We start from the raw sequence: 17,441 nt of genomic DNA, 5'->3' as shown, positions 1-17,441 counted from the left end.
CTGAGTACAACGATTTTTTTTGCCTTTCTCCTCCCGATTTTTTATGTCCATAGCACCCACTCTAATTAAGCTACTTAGTAGTTAGTTCCTTCAATAGGATTACTGCACCATCCTCAATAAACTATCACTTCTCCACCATCCACACAGACTGGCAATTTCTTCATGCCAGTTGGAAAACTGTGGGTAGAGACTTAGTGCTCTTCCACTGCGAAGACAATCTGGGCGGCAAACTTCACATTGTCTAATTTATCGAACCCTTCAGCTCCCTTGTGCCTTTTAACTCTGTAACTTTCTTTTTGCATCATTTTGCACCACTTACTCGTTGAGCTTTCGACTTGTTCGCGAACTACTCGGTCTAGTCCCTGACGATGGACCTAGCCTACTCTGACGGAGAATTCCCCGGCGAGAGAAGTTCTTCTGAAACCGAGTCAACCAACCAGGTGTCGAGATCAGTTCGACGATTCCGGTGGAGCAGGGCGTCCGGTTCGCTGGTGCACCGACGACTCGCGACTGGTGGTGTCCCGTCGTGGACTACTTAGTCTAGTTCTCGGCGGTGGATCTAGCTTACGCCGACGGAGAGTTCCCCGACGAAGTAAGCTAGATACCGGTTCTTCTTTGGTTTTAGCACCACAACTTCTTGAGCCATTTGGCTCCCTGTCTGGTGCCATTTAGCACCGCAACTCGTAAAGGCCCTTCGGTTCCCCTCTCGTTCCATTTTGCTACACTTTCCCGATGAGCCATTCAGCTCCCGATTTTGCTAAAATCTTGTCTGCAAATTACTCGGTCTAGTCTCCGACGATAGATCTAGCCGACAGAGAATTTCACGGTGAGAGAGGTTCTCCCAAAACTAAACGGTAGATTTCTCCCGATACCGATGTTCGTTTCCGTGAGCCATTTACTTCCCCGTATCGTCCCGATCTACTCGATCTAGTCCCCGGTGGTGGACAGAGCCTATGCAATGGGCCAGCCAGAAAGTGCTGACGTCCATCCAGCGATTCCGGGTGGAGCGTAGCTTCCGGTTCACTGGCGCCCCAGGTATCAGGTATCAGAATATATTGGCTCAAATGGCACGTTCCCCGTATGTAGTCGGGGATTTGTGCCTTCCGGTTCACTGGCGCCCCAACGACCCTAGCCTGGTGTTACTTTACGTACAACTCAACTAGTCCCCAACGATGGACCTAGTCTACATTAACGAAGAGTTCCCCGGCGGCGTAATTTCTCTCGAATCCTGATTTGTGGTTTCACGATGACTTTCTGGCCAATGGCCCTACTTTGCTGATCCTTTCGCCACTCCCTCTGTAGCTTGGAGAGTTTAATCGTAACCACTCTGTTGACAGCGTCCCAGGTATGCTTGTCGGAGTATATCTCTTTGATAATATTGTCCACTGTCACACCTAGCATAATCCTACGAATTTCTTCGAACCTAGGGCATTCGAAAGAAACATGTTCCGCTGTCTCTTTCACGTTCACACACCCTAGCAAAAGGGTGACAGCAAGTCCAAACCTTTGCAGGTACTTCCGGAAGCATCCGTGCCCGGATAAAAATTGCGTCGAATGGAAGTTCACCTCCCCATGCTTCCTAGACACCCTCACCGACACATTTGGGATGAGGCGGTGCGTCCACCTTCCGTAATGCAGATGAGGATCATCCCGCCAATGATATATACTGCTTCCGACGATATCGATCTTTATGCGCTCACGACACGCACAGCCCTTAGGCGATGCGTTCTTTGTCAACTTCGTTCGGTTCCGCTTTGAGCTCAACGCAGCAGCCCATGCCGGGGCCACACAAGACTGTGGCCCCAAATGGTTACTTGGGATGAGTATACACATGCTTCCAGAGACCTTACACTCACATGTAGTTTTGCTTTTAAAACTTTCAATGTGAGTATTCCTCTTCGCGAGGAATGGCTGTCTGGCTGGATGGAGCGATAACTTGAAGAATACGTAGTTTGTTATACTGACGGTTCTTTGTTGGGGGCCGAGCCGATACTGTCTATTGTCGTGAAATGAGATTAAACGAATCTCATTCACTTGGTAGATACAGTACGGTATTCCAAGCAGATTCTGTGTGGCGTACAATAGCGACATCAACAGGGAATGTAGGGTAAAAGAATCTATTTTAGCTCTGGCAGTCAGGCTGCCCTGAAAGCACTTAGTTTGGCAGATTCAAGAGTCTCATGTCGAAGTCAAATCGAAGAACTTATCATTTCAAATGCTTTCTCCCTTCTATGGGTACCCGGTCATTCCGGTATTACTGGAAATGAATAGACGGACGAATTGGCTAGAGCTGGCGCTGCGATTGGCTTCGTTGGTCCAAAACCAGTTCTACCAATGTCGATAAGTTGGATAAATCACACGATACAGCTAACGTGCAAAAGGCGCTAACCCACAATTCTTGCGTCCTTTCATCACCTTTCGTTTCTAAGTTTTATTTGATTATATCGAATTAGTTCAAAATTCCGTCGTTAATGTGGCAAGCAGAAAACGTCCAAAAATAGCAACTATATGAATGACATTCACCTTCAGGGACCACTGTTCAGGCAGAATTGTCAAAGTGCATCGCAATTCAACTTGAAATCAGTTATATGTATTTCGAGTTTCCCGACATATGAGCTTCAATCTTGTTCGTAAAACCTTGGAAAACTATTAAGCAATCACAACATTTCTTTAAGTGCCAGGTGGGAATAGTGATTAGCTCTTTTCGAATTCCAGCTAGTATTGGGGTTACATCCATGGCCAACGTTGATTATTAATAGTAAATAAGCTAAACATAATTTTCAAATTTCTCATATACATTGAAAAATACAAAAATGCCAAAAAAAATTTTCGCAAAAGCTGGGTTAGCTTCTTTTGGGTAACAACTAGTCAATTGTATTTCAACTGTACACTCACGATCAACACAACGGTACGGTATCAAACAATGCAATGTTAGTAAGAAAAGTTGCTACATTTTTAGTCTATTCAGTAAAACATGTATTTTAACACAGTTGCACTCTCTTACTTTCGGTGCCGTTTTTCAAGATTTTAATGGAAATGATAGTTAAAGCTAAAAATAAATTCAAAATGGTTTCAAGTTTGTAGAGTTCTTATAAATAATCTTCTCAGCCGAATAAACAAGACTTTTTATGCGGTTGTTTCAATCGATGGTGTATGATGTATCAAATAAAACTAATGACGAATTTTTTAAGGAAATCTTATTCCCATTAATAATTATTTTTAAAGCCTTTTCTTTTCAATTCTTCGCAACTCTTCAAAATCAGAACATTTTCAACAAATATTAAAATTAATGTCAACTTTTTAAAGATCAGAAGAATGACTAATTTTAACTCACTCTCATCCAAATTTCAACCTTTTAAAGATTAACCTAAAATCTGAGGCTTTGTTGAATAGCTCCTTACTATTTTTTCTATTGCACATAACTAATGCCTGACTATCCATTTTCTTTCAGGCTCCATGAAGATGTATCTATTTCTGGCGATTTTGGTGTACAAATGCAGCAACTACTTCTCCTGCGCTGAATATGACCTTGTAGATGGCAATCCGTCAGACAATGAACCTTCCATTACGTTCGGCTATGATCCGGATGACGGTGGTGACTATTCCGATAAAACCAAAGCGTTGGTGTATGAATTTCGAAGAAGCATAAAAAGTGACAACACAGAAATAGAGGCCAGAAGACGAAGTGCAATCGATAAAAACTTTATGCGCTTCGGCAGAGCTGATCCAACACTGCAACGAGCTTCGCTGCCTAATAAGAGAGCAAATCTGATGCGTTTCGGACGTGCTGATCGAGGATTTTTACGGTTCGGTAGACTACCGAATGAGATACCATACTCACTCGTGAACTATGATTTGGACAGTCAGGAAATCAAGGATAACCCTAATGACGTAAGCGAGGATACTTTGCCTTCTAAACGAACTCCAAATTCGTCAGAAGAAATGGAAATAAATGAGTCCGGGGAGCAAAGTAAACCAAAACAAGTTATGTACTATCGTCGTGATTTCCCGAAAAATCTTATGAGATTTGGCAAACGAGGTGATGAGGGGAAATTCACACGATTAGATCGAGCCAATCTAATGCGATTCGGTAGGGCAGGGAACGGTGCGTCCCATGCGAACTATATGCGTTTTGGGCGTGCCAGTGGCAATATGATGCGGTTTGGCAGGTCCAAAGGAAATTTAATGCGATTTGGCCGTTCAGATCCACACTTTTTGCGGCTAATCAAGATGGACAACAACTTCATGCGATTCGGCCGATCTGATAAAATTATGGCAACTAAGAACAGCAATGGGACCGTGGTGGCGGATTTGGCCTCAATCACTGCAGAAGAGGGCAGAAGAGATGGAATGCAGGACAGCCAGCTACAGCGGTTAACAAACGACAAGAGTGATGAATCATTCAAACCACCTTCCAACTCCAACGAGGACTATCAGATTCACTTACGTGAAGAAGACTTCCTTGCTCCAATCTACGTTGCAAATACATAGGACGATCTTGATCAGCGGTAAACAGCGAAATAAGCCGAGCAGATTTCTCCAAATCAGATTGTTAATATATTAAACACGTTCATCATTGCCTTGCTTTTCAAGGTGTCGAGCGAATAATATAAGGCTGGGATTAGCAATCTGATTTCGATTAAGTTCAGCTGATTTCTATTTAAGAGATACTCATTTTCCAAGATGCCAAAATTCAATAGAAAAACCAGATGAAGTGATTCTTACTATTTATCTATATTTATAAATTTACACAATAATTGTAGTCGTTATTATCATTATCATCTAAGTCATACTGATTTACTTATCAATCAAGATAAATAATACACGCAAGAGAAAAAAAATAAATCCTTTGAAATATACTAGCAGTATCTGAATGCCCTTTGAACGCGTTTTTGTTGTTATATTAATTCGTGAAATAACTGGTTAAGGGTAATAAAAAATAATATTGCGTGTGGATCTTTCAGTAGCCGCGCCCAACGTTATAATACAAGCGTTAGTGTCGCTTACAATGTACTCCGTATCTTTTTATACATTCTTTACACGCATGTTTACGGTCAATTTCACATCATTACAAGAGCACATATTACCACCCTTGGCCATTATTGATATGAATTGGCTGAAATTGCACGAAGAATCAATGATTGATAGTGTATAAATCTATGGGTCCTATATTTACCTGCCCGGCAGTCTCTGAGTGATAGGAAGACCAAGATGCTTTTATCAAGACTTTCGGTACACCAAAAGAAAAGAAAACAAACAAATACATCAAATATACCATGTATTATTCTCTATTCTCCCCTCTGCGATACACTGTGTGCATAAACTACTAAACGGCACTCACCTCACAGGCAGTAGTGGCGGGAACCCAACCCGAGCAAAATAATTATTAATTATTATTAATCGTCTAGGCGTCTATTTACTCCCATGGTTCGTCACTATCTAACTTTTCTACAATGGTAGTCTTCGCCGCTCGACTAAAACCCTCATAACCGCATCAGTCATCGCTGTGGTGCATCATAGTCAGCATAGTTATTTCAACAAGAGGAGAGCAGTGGTCTACCTAGGTCCTATGTTATTTATAAGAGTGTTTGGGTCATGGTTAAGAAACTCTTGAAGAGTGACAGACCAATTTCAACAAACAAAAGTTCGTAAGTTTTCATTGGTGATAAACCCCTCCCGTAGAAGTTATTATCAGCCTGCCGAAACTTGTTATTTTTTGGGATATCCCGTATGATCGTGGTCTTGACTTTCACCGAGCTGATTTCTTGGGATTTGCATCAGCACTCCTTCATACAGATTGGTATTCACTTGAGCATGCGAAATATATTGACTGTGCGGTTGAATATTTCAATGCCGTGAATGCCTACTTAACTGATTATGTTCCTGTGCGTAGGCCAGCTCGTAAGCCACCGTGGGCTAAAACACATCTACGACAGACTCAGATCCAAAGCACTTCGATTATATTGTCGTACACGTTGTCGTTTCGCCAAATATCGTTTTGCGCTAGCTAGTAATAATTTTCGATCCTACAACCTTTACTTGTACAAACGCTACTCCCTTCGAACACAAACAAACCTGCGCAATAATACCCAATAGTTTTGGAAATTCGTGTACTCCAAGCGGAAGGAGAACGGATTATCTAATGATATGATCTTGAAAGATCAGATTGCTAGTCTGGCTTCGAAGTAGCATTCGTAACTCATTTTAAAAACGCATTTAGTGATACTACTTCATCTGCTGGTTAAATTGCGCTTACTTGCAAAGACACACCCGAGAAGATTCACGGTTACAGAGCAGCACGTTATATCAGCAGTCAGTAAACTAAAATATTCAGTTACTCCTGCTCTTGACGGCATACCTTTAAGTATTCTTAAGAAATGTGCTAACATGTTAAATGCCACGTTGGCAATTCTATTGAACAGTTCTCTTAAACACTGTTTTTATCCCTCAGGTTGGAGAAAGTCAATTATGTTTCCTGTGTTTAAAAAAGAAGATCGACGCTTGTTCCAAAGTGTTTGAGATCGTAGTGAACGATGTACTCTTTGCATCCAGGCAAGGCAACATTTCCCCTGACCAACATCGATTCATCCCAAAAAGATCAATTTCTACGAAATTCGCCTCATTATAGATGATGATGAAATGAAGAAATAAAATTATGCTTACGAAATATGGACGCTGGTTCTCAGATCGATACGATTCGGTATATACTGACTTGAAATAAGAGTTTGACAGGGTTGACCACACACCAAAAAATTTGAATTTTATCGTTGACGTAATTGCAAGCATGACATAATTTGACAAACCGTAATTCATGAAATGACGAAATATAACCGTGCTACGTTTAATTTTACATGAAACATATACTTGACATGTGCAGTGACATAAAATTACACTCACTGCCATTCAGCACAAATACCATATGTGGAGTAAAATTACGTGATATACGACATTCATGTAAAATTAAAATCAAATGTAGAAGTAATCTGCTTTTGACGCTCATATGTGTCAGGGTCAGGAGACGTGAATTTACACGATTTTTTTTTCTAGGTGTGCATGGAATACTTTTGGAAAGATTGAAGTTAACCTTCCGGAAGTCGCGCTAGTGCACTGAGTGCACGCTGCTCTGAAAATCTAGCGAAATCATCTTAGCGCACCAGCGGCTACTCGTTCAGTAGGCCATTTGTGCGACTTCCGGAGGGTTAATAGGCGTTTCTATTATATGAGTCGGTGGCTCAAATCGTATCTGAGTAATTGTCAACTTATAGTTAAAATTGGATGCGCATCTTCCGGCCTGTTTTCAAACAAATCGGGGTTTCTCAAGGAAGTAATTTGGGCTCACTCTTGTTTACGCTATTTATTAATGATATAGCTACAATATTACCACATGGGTGTCGCATTTTTTATGCTGATGACGTCAAATTATACATGGTGGTCAAGTGTATCCGGGATTACTTAGCTTTACAAGAGCTCTTGGACAGATCCAATAACTGGTGTTCCATAAACTTGTAAACAGTATTCACAAATGCACTGTAACATCGTATCACCGCAAGCATAAGTATGACTACTGTATTGGAGATCAGAACCTTGAGCGTGTTCTACAAGTGCGCGACCTTGGAATCACTTTGGACTCGGCACTCAGGTTCCGACCTCATTACGACTATATTATTAACAAGGCAAACCGCCAAATGGGATTCATGTTCGAAATCTCCAATGAATTTAACGACCCTCTCTGGCTCCGCTCATTATACTGTGCATTATTACGGTCAATTCTAGAATCTAACTCCATGGTATGGTGTCCGTATCAATCAACATGGGTAGCTAGGATTGAAGCAATACAAAGTAAATTCGTTCGTTATGCACTGAGACACCTTCCATGGCAAGACGCTTTCAATCTTCCGCCATACGAAGGTAGCTGCAGATTATTAGGTCTACAATCGCTGGAAAAGAGAAGAAGACTATCGTAGGCTGTTTTCGTTGCTAAAATACTTCTTGGTGAGGCAGATCCTTCGGAGATATTGAGTCAACTACATATATATGCACCTGAACGTGTGCTTCATCAACGAAACTTTTTGCTGTTGGAACATAGGAACTCTTTGTATGATTGTCATGACCCTATTCGCTTCATGTCTTCCACATTCAACGAAGTGTTTACAGATTTCAACTTCAATGTGTCACCTTCAAGAACCTGCTCTTGAGGAGGTTTCGATTTGCTTGAAATTGGATTAATTACACTGTTCAACACACGATCGGGGAGCAGAACGAAAAAAAATGTGATAATTTGGGGTCCCAGGAAACCACTGGTAAAGAATTTTTTGAAACAAATTGGTACGTGGCTTCACAGATTAAAACCATAGTTTGTATGGAGAACTAGGAGTGTTGAAGAGGGAAGGTATCAAGATATGGTCATCTCTAATTTTTGCATTAAGTCTTACATAAAATGCTTATTTCATCGAAAAAGTAATCTGTGCATTTTTTTAGCTCAATCATTTCATAATATTGGAAAAAATCCAAAAGGGTTTTAGCGGTGTCTAAAAATAGCATGAAACATCAGCATCTAGTGTCAAAACAAACGAAAACCGCTAAAAACGATTTAAAACTTTTTTAGTTTCAAGGACTTAGAAATTTAAAAAAAACGGAGATCAAAAAATTTTTGTAATGCCTTATAATTTCAAAAAAAATCCCAGAGAACTGGGCTTGGGGGCAGAACCAATAAAAAGATGCCAGAGATCTAGAGCTCCAACTATATCAATGTGAAAAGATTTTTGAAAAAAATTGAAACGGGACTTACAGTTTAAAACAGTTTAAAACCAAAGTTTTGTGAAATTTAAAAAATAACATTTTTAGGTGAAAATGGGAATTTTTGATCGAATTTTCACATCGAGAAGAACAAATAAAAAGATGGCAGGGATTTAGGGCTCTAACTAAAGCATCGCGAATTTTTTTTTTTTGAATAGATTTGAACGGGACTTCACAGTTTAAAACCAAATTTTGGAAAATTTAAAAAAAAATCGTTTGTTTTTTAAGTGGAAGTAGGCATCTTTGATCTGTAAGTTGCGATTTGGCCACTATTCGGGTTCTTAAATGCCCGGTAGACTCTTTGTCAGGGCGGCTTAGGTGCTTCTACCGGAATTTCGGATTTTCGTATGTAAGCAAACAAAAAAGCGGAAAACAAATAAATTAAATTTACCGACTTATATTTCCTCCAATTCTCGTTGCTACACTGTGCACTCTACGCTGCTTGTCGATCTGCTGCTGTTGACGGGAAGGCAGGCGGTTTCTTCCGATCGGCCGGGAATACAACGGCCGGGTTCTCCCTCCTTCTCGTTTCTGTTGGCTGCTCCGGTAGTGGTCCTTGACGTTTAGTTAGGGAGGTGAGCTTGGCTCCTTTATTGGAACTTCCCTAGCGACGGTGACGAAATATCGTCGAATTCGTTTGCTCCTCGCAAGGAATCCCGGAAGACACCGCAATGTTCATCCCAGGTGGAGCCAACGTCTCACCTGCTTCCCTCTCCTTGGCTGTTAGCTTTAGAGGAGAGCATGGCTCGTTCGGCTTATCCTCTACAGTGAGAGGGCGGGCGTTTTGGATCTTCAGAGGTTAGCCGGCAAGCGAAAACTCCTTGATGATTAGCTTCCCCCGACGGCGATCCAACACCCCAATCGCTAGAACCCGAAACCACGAAATTCCTTGCGCAATCCCGCGCGAAATATGAATGAATTCCGTGCGAAATTTCGTGCGAAATTCCGAGCGAAATTCCGTGAGAAATTTCGTGCGAAATTCCGAGCGAAATTCCGTCAGAAATTCCATGCGAAATTCCGCGCGAAAATCCGCAAGTAAGTTGGTGCTAAATTCTGCGCGAAATTCTGTGCGAAATTTCGTGCGAAATTCCGCGTGAAATTCCGTACGAAATTACGCGTAGAATTCCATGGGAAATTCCGTGTGAAATCCCGAGCGAAATTCCGTTGTGAAATTCCGCGCGAAATTCCGTTGTGAAATTCCGCGCGAAATTCCGTGCGATATTCCGCACGAACGTGTGAAATTCCACGAGAAATTCAGTGCAAAATTCCGCGTGAAGTTCAGTAATAAATTCTGCGTGAAATTTAGTGCGATATTTCATGCGTAATTCCGTATGACAATTCGTGCGAAATTCCGCGTAATATTTAGCATAGCATTCCGTGCGAAATTTCGTGTGAAATTCCGAGTGAAATTCCGTTAAATTCCGTGAAATTCCGCGAGATATTCCGTGCGAAAATCTGAGCGAAATTTGGTGCGATATTTTGTGCCAAATTCCGTACAATATCCTGCGTGAAATTCCGCGAGATATTCCGTACGGAATTCCGCGAGAAATTCAATACTAAGTTCCGCGTGAAATTAATAAATTTCGTGCGGATTTCCGTGTAAAATTCCGTGCGAAATTCCGCGTAAAATTCCACGCGAAATCCCGTGCGAAATTCCAGGATTCTCGCACAGAATTTTACACGGAAATTCGCACAGAATTTCACACGGAGTTTCACTTGAATTTTCACACGAAATTCCGCTTGGAATTTCGCACGGAATTTCACTCAAAATTTCGAACGGAATTTCGCATGGAACTTCGCACGGAATTTCACACGGAATTTCTCGCAGAATTTCGCACAGGATTTCGTACGGAATTTCCCACAGAATTTTGCACGGAATTCCGCATCAAATTTCGCTCGGGTTTTCTTCCAAAACTTCACACGGAATTTTACGTCGAATTTCGCACGGAATTCCACGCAAAATTTCTCGCGGAATTTCATACGGAATTTCACACTGGATTTCATACGGAATTTCGCACGGCACTTCGTACCAAATTTCGCGCGGAATTTTACACGGAATTTTACACGGAATGTCGCGCGAAATTTTCTACGGGCTTTTATGCGGATTTTGCACGGAATTTCGTTCGGAATTTTGCACTAAATTTCGGACGGAATTTTGCACGGAATTTCACACGGAATTTCACACAATTTCGCACATAAACCACGCGTGAAATTCAGTATTAAATTCCGCGTGGAATTCCATGCGGAATTCCGTATGAAATTCCGTGCGAAAAATTCTGTGCGAAATTCAGTATTAAATTCTGTGCGAAATTCCGCGTAAAATTCCGTGTGAAATTCCGCGCGAAATTCCGTGTGAAATTCCGTGCGAAATTTTGTGTGTGAAATTCCGTGTAAAATTTCGTGCGAAATTCCGTGTGAAATTCCGTACGAAATCCTGTGCGAAATTCCGTGTGAAATTCCGCGCGAAATTCCGCGTGAAATTCTGTGTGAAATTCCGTGCGAAATTCCGTGAGAAATTCCGCGAGAAATCCAGTACGAAATTCCGCGTAAAATTTCATGCGAAAATTCGAGTGAAATTCCGTGCGAGAATCCTGTGCGAAATTTCGCGCGAAATTCCCCGTGAAATTCAGTACTGAATTCGGCGTGAAATGCGGAATTCTGTGCGACGTTCCGTGCTAAATTCCGCGATACATTCCGTGTAAAATTTCGCGTAAAATTACGTGCGAAATTATGTGTGAAGTTCTGTGTGAAATTCCGATTTAAATTCCGTATGAAATTCCACGATGAATTCCGTGCAAAATTCCGTGTGGAATTCCGTACTACATTCCGTATGAAATTCCGTGCAAAATTCCGTGTTAAATTCCGCGAGAAATTCCGCGCGAAACTCCGCGAAAAATTCCGTGCGAAATTCTGCGAGAAATTTGGGGACAAAACGTAAGTGAAATTCCGCGTGATTCCGAAATTTTGCAAGAAATATTACGCGGAATTTCGCACAAAATTTCGCACGGAGTTTTGCACAGAGTTTCGCAAGGAATTTCGCGCGAAATTTCACGTGGAATTCGGCACGGATATTCCGCGCAAAATTACGTGCGACATTTCGTGTGAAATTCCGAACTAAATTCCGTGTGAAATTCTACGATGAATTCCGTGCGAAATTCCGTGTGGAATTCCGTACTACATTCCGTATGAAATTCCGTTCAAAAATCCGTGTTAAATTCCGCGAGAAATTCCGCGCGAAACTCCGCGTAAAATTCCGTGCGAAATTCTGCGAGAAATTTGGGGGTAAACAGTAAGTGAAATTCCGCGTGATTCCGGAATTTTGCAAGAAATATTACGCGGAATTTCGCACAAAATTTTGCACGGAGTTTTGCACAGAGTTTCGCAAGGAATTCGGCACGGAAATTCCGCGAAATTTTGCGTGAAATTCCTAGCGGAATTGCATGCGAAATTCCATGCAAAATTCCACGTGAAATTCCGTATTACATCCCGCGTGAAATTACGTGTGATATTCCGTACGAAATCCTGTGTGAAATTCCGCGATAAATTCCGTGTGAAATGCCGCGTGAAATTCCGTATGATATTCCGCACGAAATTCCGTGCAAAATTCCGTATGAAATTCCTCGAGAAATTCCGCGCGAAATTCCGTACGAAACACCGCGTAAAAATCCGTGCGAAATTTAGGGAAATCCAAGTAAAATTCCGGGCGATTCGGAAATTTTGCAAGGAATGTTGCGCGGAATTTCGCACAGAATTTCGTACGGGGTTTTGCACAGAGTTTCCCAAGGAATTTGGTGCGAAATTTCACGTGGAATTCGGCACGGAAATTCCGCGCAAAATTCCGTGTGAAATTCCGGAATCGCGACGAAAAAAGCACTTGAACGCGAAATCTCCGATAACGCTAACGTTGAATTCAGCAAAGTGCGTTGACGATGACGATGAAGAGAACATGAAATTCAACGCCGGTAATGGCGCTGAATTCATCATTTTCGGCGGTAAAGTTAAATTTAACGTTAACAATCCTACTGTCTTGCAATAGTCTTCACAAATTTATAACTTTGGTTCTTGTAACCGAAACCACGCCAATATCTCCAAGTTGCCATCAATATCAATTGGGAAAAATTGCAGGAAATGGAGAAATTGTAGAAGGCCTGTGTACCTTCATCTGAATGTAGCCAAATTACCATACGGAAAATGCATGTGCTTTCCTGACAATAAAATGAATAAATAGTTATTCAATATTGGCGACAGCGCACATTGACGTAGTTTATCAAAAAAAACATCAATGGAAACTGAGCCGAAAACACCTTTTATGCCTAAGAAAACTGACGCTCTTGCCCAAACTCTTTTTACGGAGACCAAACTGGGTAACTGATAACAAGCCGTTTGGCTTAACCCAATTGGCTAGACTTCGTAGAATAATTTTCTTCAACAATTGCAATTGAGATCAAACGATACGAGTCAGGTCGGAGGATTATCCCTGTTTTGGAATGGTGATAACTATCACTTGTATCCTGTCACAGCAGAAAACATTCAAGCAACCTGTAGAATAAATACCACAAGTGTCTTTACGCCAGACCAAAAATCCTATAAATCTTTAAGCTGTTTGGGGAAGAAGTTAGGGTTAAGGTTTGGACAGTGTCATTTTTTCATGATTTGAAACGGGAGTATAAATTAGTGATTTCAAAAATAGTCGTTTTATTGTCACCCTAAATGCACTTTAATATTGCATACGAGTTTTCAATTGAAATGAGTACAATCGCACACTGTCAAATATTTGATTGGGGACCATTCATAAATTACGTAACGCATTTAGGGAGGGATTAACCTAGAGCGTTACGTAACATGTTTTGACCGAAGAAAACCATTTTTTAAAAGGATTTGTTACGTAATTATGGAGGGGGATAGATAAATTTGTGATAATTTGTTTCATGGGGTTACATAGGGGAGTCAATTTTGGGCTATTTTTGCGTTACGTAATTTATGAATGGTCCCTTAAATTAAGCAATTAATAAATAAGATCGTTATTGAAAGATTTTTTTCCACTGTATCGTGTTGCTGCTATAGCGAATTAATGTTCGAGCCTTACAACCCGACGCTGCCTTTCTCTATTCAATGAGTTAGTGCTTATGGGTGACTCCTAAGCTGACCGATAATGATGCCCGCATACTCCAGTAAAAAGTACAAAAACTCCACCGCGCTTAGGAAACTGCACCCGAGAAATAGAGCGGTGGCACCGCCAAACGATACTGAAACAAAACACCACCCACAATGAAGTACCTATTATTATCAGCAGTTTATCAGGCGCCTCGCAGTGTAACAAAGTTTCAACCAGCTTGCTGTTCGGCTAGCATACTAACATAGGTATCACTTACCAATAAGATCGCTTAAACTGAAGAGAACGCTTCTTTTCATACGTTTCTTTGAGAAAAGCATTTCAACCGACAGTTGACTGTTAAGCTGAGCATCGGGTTTCTGAAATATTAGACTCAGTTACTTATCTGTAAAATTCACAACACCTCAAACGAACAGTTCGACAAAAACTTGTTTGTGCTGATTTTGCGTATTGCTTTACGGCCAGTAAAAAGGAAAATGATGAAACATGATGTTAAGAGATAATTAAAAATAAAAATATATACGATGCAGATGACGATTTGAAGGGAGTAATTAGATTACGACTACTTTTAAAATGTAGAATTCGAAATGAATTTTGAAAATTTTGGAAAACAGTGTTTCGTGGACATATAATTTCGAAAGGAACTTTGAAGATTTAGTAGCTTCGACAACACTATTAATAATATAGCACAGTTGCCATTGCATGTTATTTCAAATAACATGACATTATCTATTTCGATTTTGTTCGACTTACCGTAACTTTGATCGATCTTTGTGTGAATTTTGTCGACTCACATTGCTCTACGCAATTGCAGCTGCCGTCGTACCAATAATGGAATTTCCTAGACAGACAAACCATTCCAGAAGCATTGCATTTGACTAGGTTAGCTACCGGAAAATATAGAGAGTATTTCATGTTTTAGGCCATAAGATTTTTTTTTAAATTTCGATTATAGAGGTTTTAATCTTATGATCATTCGCCTCTTTTCGGGTTAGAAAAATCTCTTTGGAAAAATTTCTAACCCCATGTGCGGGTTTGGGAACCCAGGTGAGCTGCGTACAAGGCAATCGATATACCGTCTACGTTATCCCGAGCAAATACTCATGGGTTCAAACACCACATAGCCCCTTGAAAAGACCTTAAACATGGTCCGTGCCAAAATTCAAAACCATCCTGTTACCTCGAGCTGCTCAGGGTAGGAGAAATTATGCTGGTCGGTGGTGAATATGAATGTCACCCACCATCATATGCACTCATTTAGAGGGTGACCCATTTGCCTTCGGTAATATCACAGACAATGCAACCAGACGAGGACCAGCAAACGGGTGTACTTACGTAGGGGATGCTCAAAAGCTACGACCTGATTAGACTTCCTGGACGACAACCAACGACGAGGGCTGGCGACTCCTTTTGAGTCCGAAATTCGAGCAAAATCGAAATGTGATGCAAATTCACTAACCCAAGGCTCAGTTAAGTTACGATATCACTAATCTTCATCATTAAACATCTTAACTCTATTTATTGCTTATAAATAACCTAATTCTAAGTGACGTCACTTGCTACTTGCGGTTTGGTTTTACGGGTGTAGACGGAAGATGGCCGGATCGTCGACTGGGTGGCATGTTGGTGGTTTACGGTGACAATGACTGTGTATGGCGGCAGTGGCGGTGCGTCGGTTATAACTGGGACTCTGGTCCAACGGTTAGCCGTCGGAGCGTGTATGGCGTGCGTCCTTCGACCGTATACTGGTATTTTCTGCTCTCGGGTGTAGATTCGACCTGCGGCTTGTGGTTGCCGGTTTTCAGGGTTGTCGGCAGGCAGAAGAATGGCGTGGTGGCTGCCGGGATTGTTTCCAGGGGGGTCTTGGCACGTGGCGACGGACAGAGAGCCGTATGTTGGCGGTAGTTTCCGTTCCTGTTCTTGGTCTCGTCCTGCGAAGGAATTCGTTCCAGATGACAATCTTTTTTTCCGGTATTTTAATTTGTCTGTGAACCGTCTTCTCACCATTATTTTACTTTGCGTACAACTTTTAAACTCTATTACTCTAGTCCATTAATCAGTCCTTTTGTGTTTGGACTTTTATTAACTGTAATTTAGAAAATTAAGAACACCGCGCGCACTTCTTATTTCTTTGATTGTCAGAGCAGAAAGAAGGATCAGGGCCTGGAGCTGAGCCTAAAACGGTGACGTATTCGTAAGTCGGCACCGGAGATGAACCGAACACCTCCGAAGTTTGACAGCTCGGCTATATCCGTTTGCTAACCCTTTTACTGGCTACTCTACCCGTGGCGTGTAGCGGCGGCTAAATGAGACAGGTACCGCTGTAAATAAGTACTGTGAAATTATGTGGGTACCATTTGGGTGGCAGTGGAGCTCGTAGCAGGAAAAGGCAGAGTTGGATTTGGATGCTGGGAGGGCAAAATATTGAACCGCTCAAGGATTGATATTTATTGTGGCGGAGCCATCAATTGCTCATCGTAACCGACGGTTACAATCCAGATACCATAAAGTGGTCTCGATAACCCATAAATACACCAACATATGGTGTTTTCTATGGGATCTACCGGACCATAGTGATGGTGTTTTTATGGGTTGAACCAATTTCAAACACCCATGTCAAACCCCATGAGCATGGGTGTATTATGGGCTTTTCGTTTGCTCGGGATGCCCGCTCCTAGACCGTAAGGTTTCCTGCATTGTTTTAGAAATGTTAAGATTTTATTATTCAGTATAAACTTACGTATGTTATAGAAAAAGGGAATACATCTGCACATTTCCAGCGCCTTCTTAATTCGGCAGTCAATTTTACACAAATTAGGCGTATGTAGCTTTCATAGAACAAAAGAAAATTTGATTGCAGTTAGTATGACATCTTTGCTATTAAAATAGTTTACCTTGAAATAGGACGAACTTTCATGATGATAGATACACTTTCGACGTGCTGGAGAAATGTACTTCAGACTATCGGATGCAACTATTTGATCTACCCACAACGTCACTTCAACTAACTCGACACTTCCCATTTCAATTTGGACTGTATCTGTTGCTGTCATTACTTCATCTTCCGTGTGTATGTACTACAAAATGCATGGTTAATTGTTTGATTTACTTTCGACACTTCGATTTACCTGATATATTCGTACGTCTCCTAAAGCGCCGACAGCAACCGTAGATTTGCAGAGATCGATCGAAAAACAGCTATCTGGCCATGTTCTATTATTGTAATTCACTGTACTGCTGTAAAAGAAATGCACCAATGAGATGTTGGATCGTGCAAACACTTTCAATTAAATCCTTAATCGAATCATCTATGAATGACTAAACTGAGTAATGAGATAACGCAGGAAAGCATAATGGCTGTACTGAGATTAGACAAGTAAAGATGTATAAACCGTTGTGAAATTAGGTGTAGCAAATTTCCTCACAGCCCGTTTAATAGATTACCTAGCATTCTGCAGATAGGAGTAGTTCGATGAGCTAAAACACATCCCCATTTCCGTAATAACAGGTTTAAAATAGGACGACGGTAAAA

The 17,441-nt window shown here is 41.2% G+C and overlaps 2 protein-coding genes across 5 annotated transcripts in view; one reads left to right on the top strand and one right to left on the bottom strand.

Annotated features, from left to right (window-relative positions):
- Positions 1-4,828, top strand: part of LOC131689023 (FMRFamide-related peptides) — a 60,495-nt gene extending 55,667 nt beyond the window's left edge. For 3 of the 4 annotated variants that reach the window (XM_058973758.1, XM_058973757.1, XM_058973756.1), the window contains exon 2: positions 3,452-4,827. In XM_058973758.1, the coding sequence (XP_058829741.1) occupies positions 3,457-4,491 (1,035 nt within the window). In that variant the 5' untranslated portion in view covers positions 3,452-3,456 and the 3' untranslated portion in view covers positions 4,492-4,827. Of the gene's footprint in view, positions 1-3,451 lie in introns of all 4 variants that reach the window. The other variant, XM_058973755.1, reaches the window with a different exon arrangement.
- Positions 1-17,154, bottom strand: part of LOC131687868 (uncharacterized) — a 109,178-nt gene extending 92,024 nt beyond the window's left edge. Inside the window, exons 1-5 of the mRNA XM_058971958.1 lie at positions 17,038-17,154; positions 16,804-16,986; positions 16,650-16,737; positions 14,663-14,796; positions 14,169-14,268 (exon numbers count right to left, since the gene is read on the bottom strand). Of these exons, the coding sequence (XP_058827941.1) occupies positions 14,169-14,268; positions 14,663-14,796; positions 16,650-16,737; positions 16,804-16,962 (481 nt within the window). The 5' untranslated portion in view covers positions 16,963-16,986; positions 17,038-17,154. The remainder of the gene's footprint in view (positions 1-14,168; positions 14,269-14,662; positions 14,797-16,649; positions 16,738-16,803; positions 16,987-17,037) is intronic.
- Between the last annotated feature and the right edge of the window lie 287 nt (positions 17,155-17,441).

Source organism: Topomyia yanbarensis, chromosome 3, assembly GCF_030247195.1.
Source record: "Topomyia yanbarensis strain Yona2022 chromosome 3, ASM3024719v1, whole genome shotgun sequence".
NCBI classification, from domain to species: domain Eukaryota; kingdom Metazoa; phylum Arthropoda; class Insecta; order Diptera; family Culicidae; genus Topomyia; species Topomyia yanbarensis.
The sequence above is the reverse complement of the archived record's forward strand: the minus strand, read 5'-3'. Positions and strand labels throughout refer to the sequence as shown.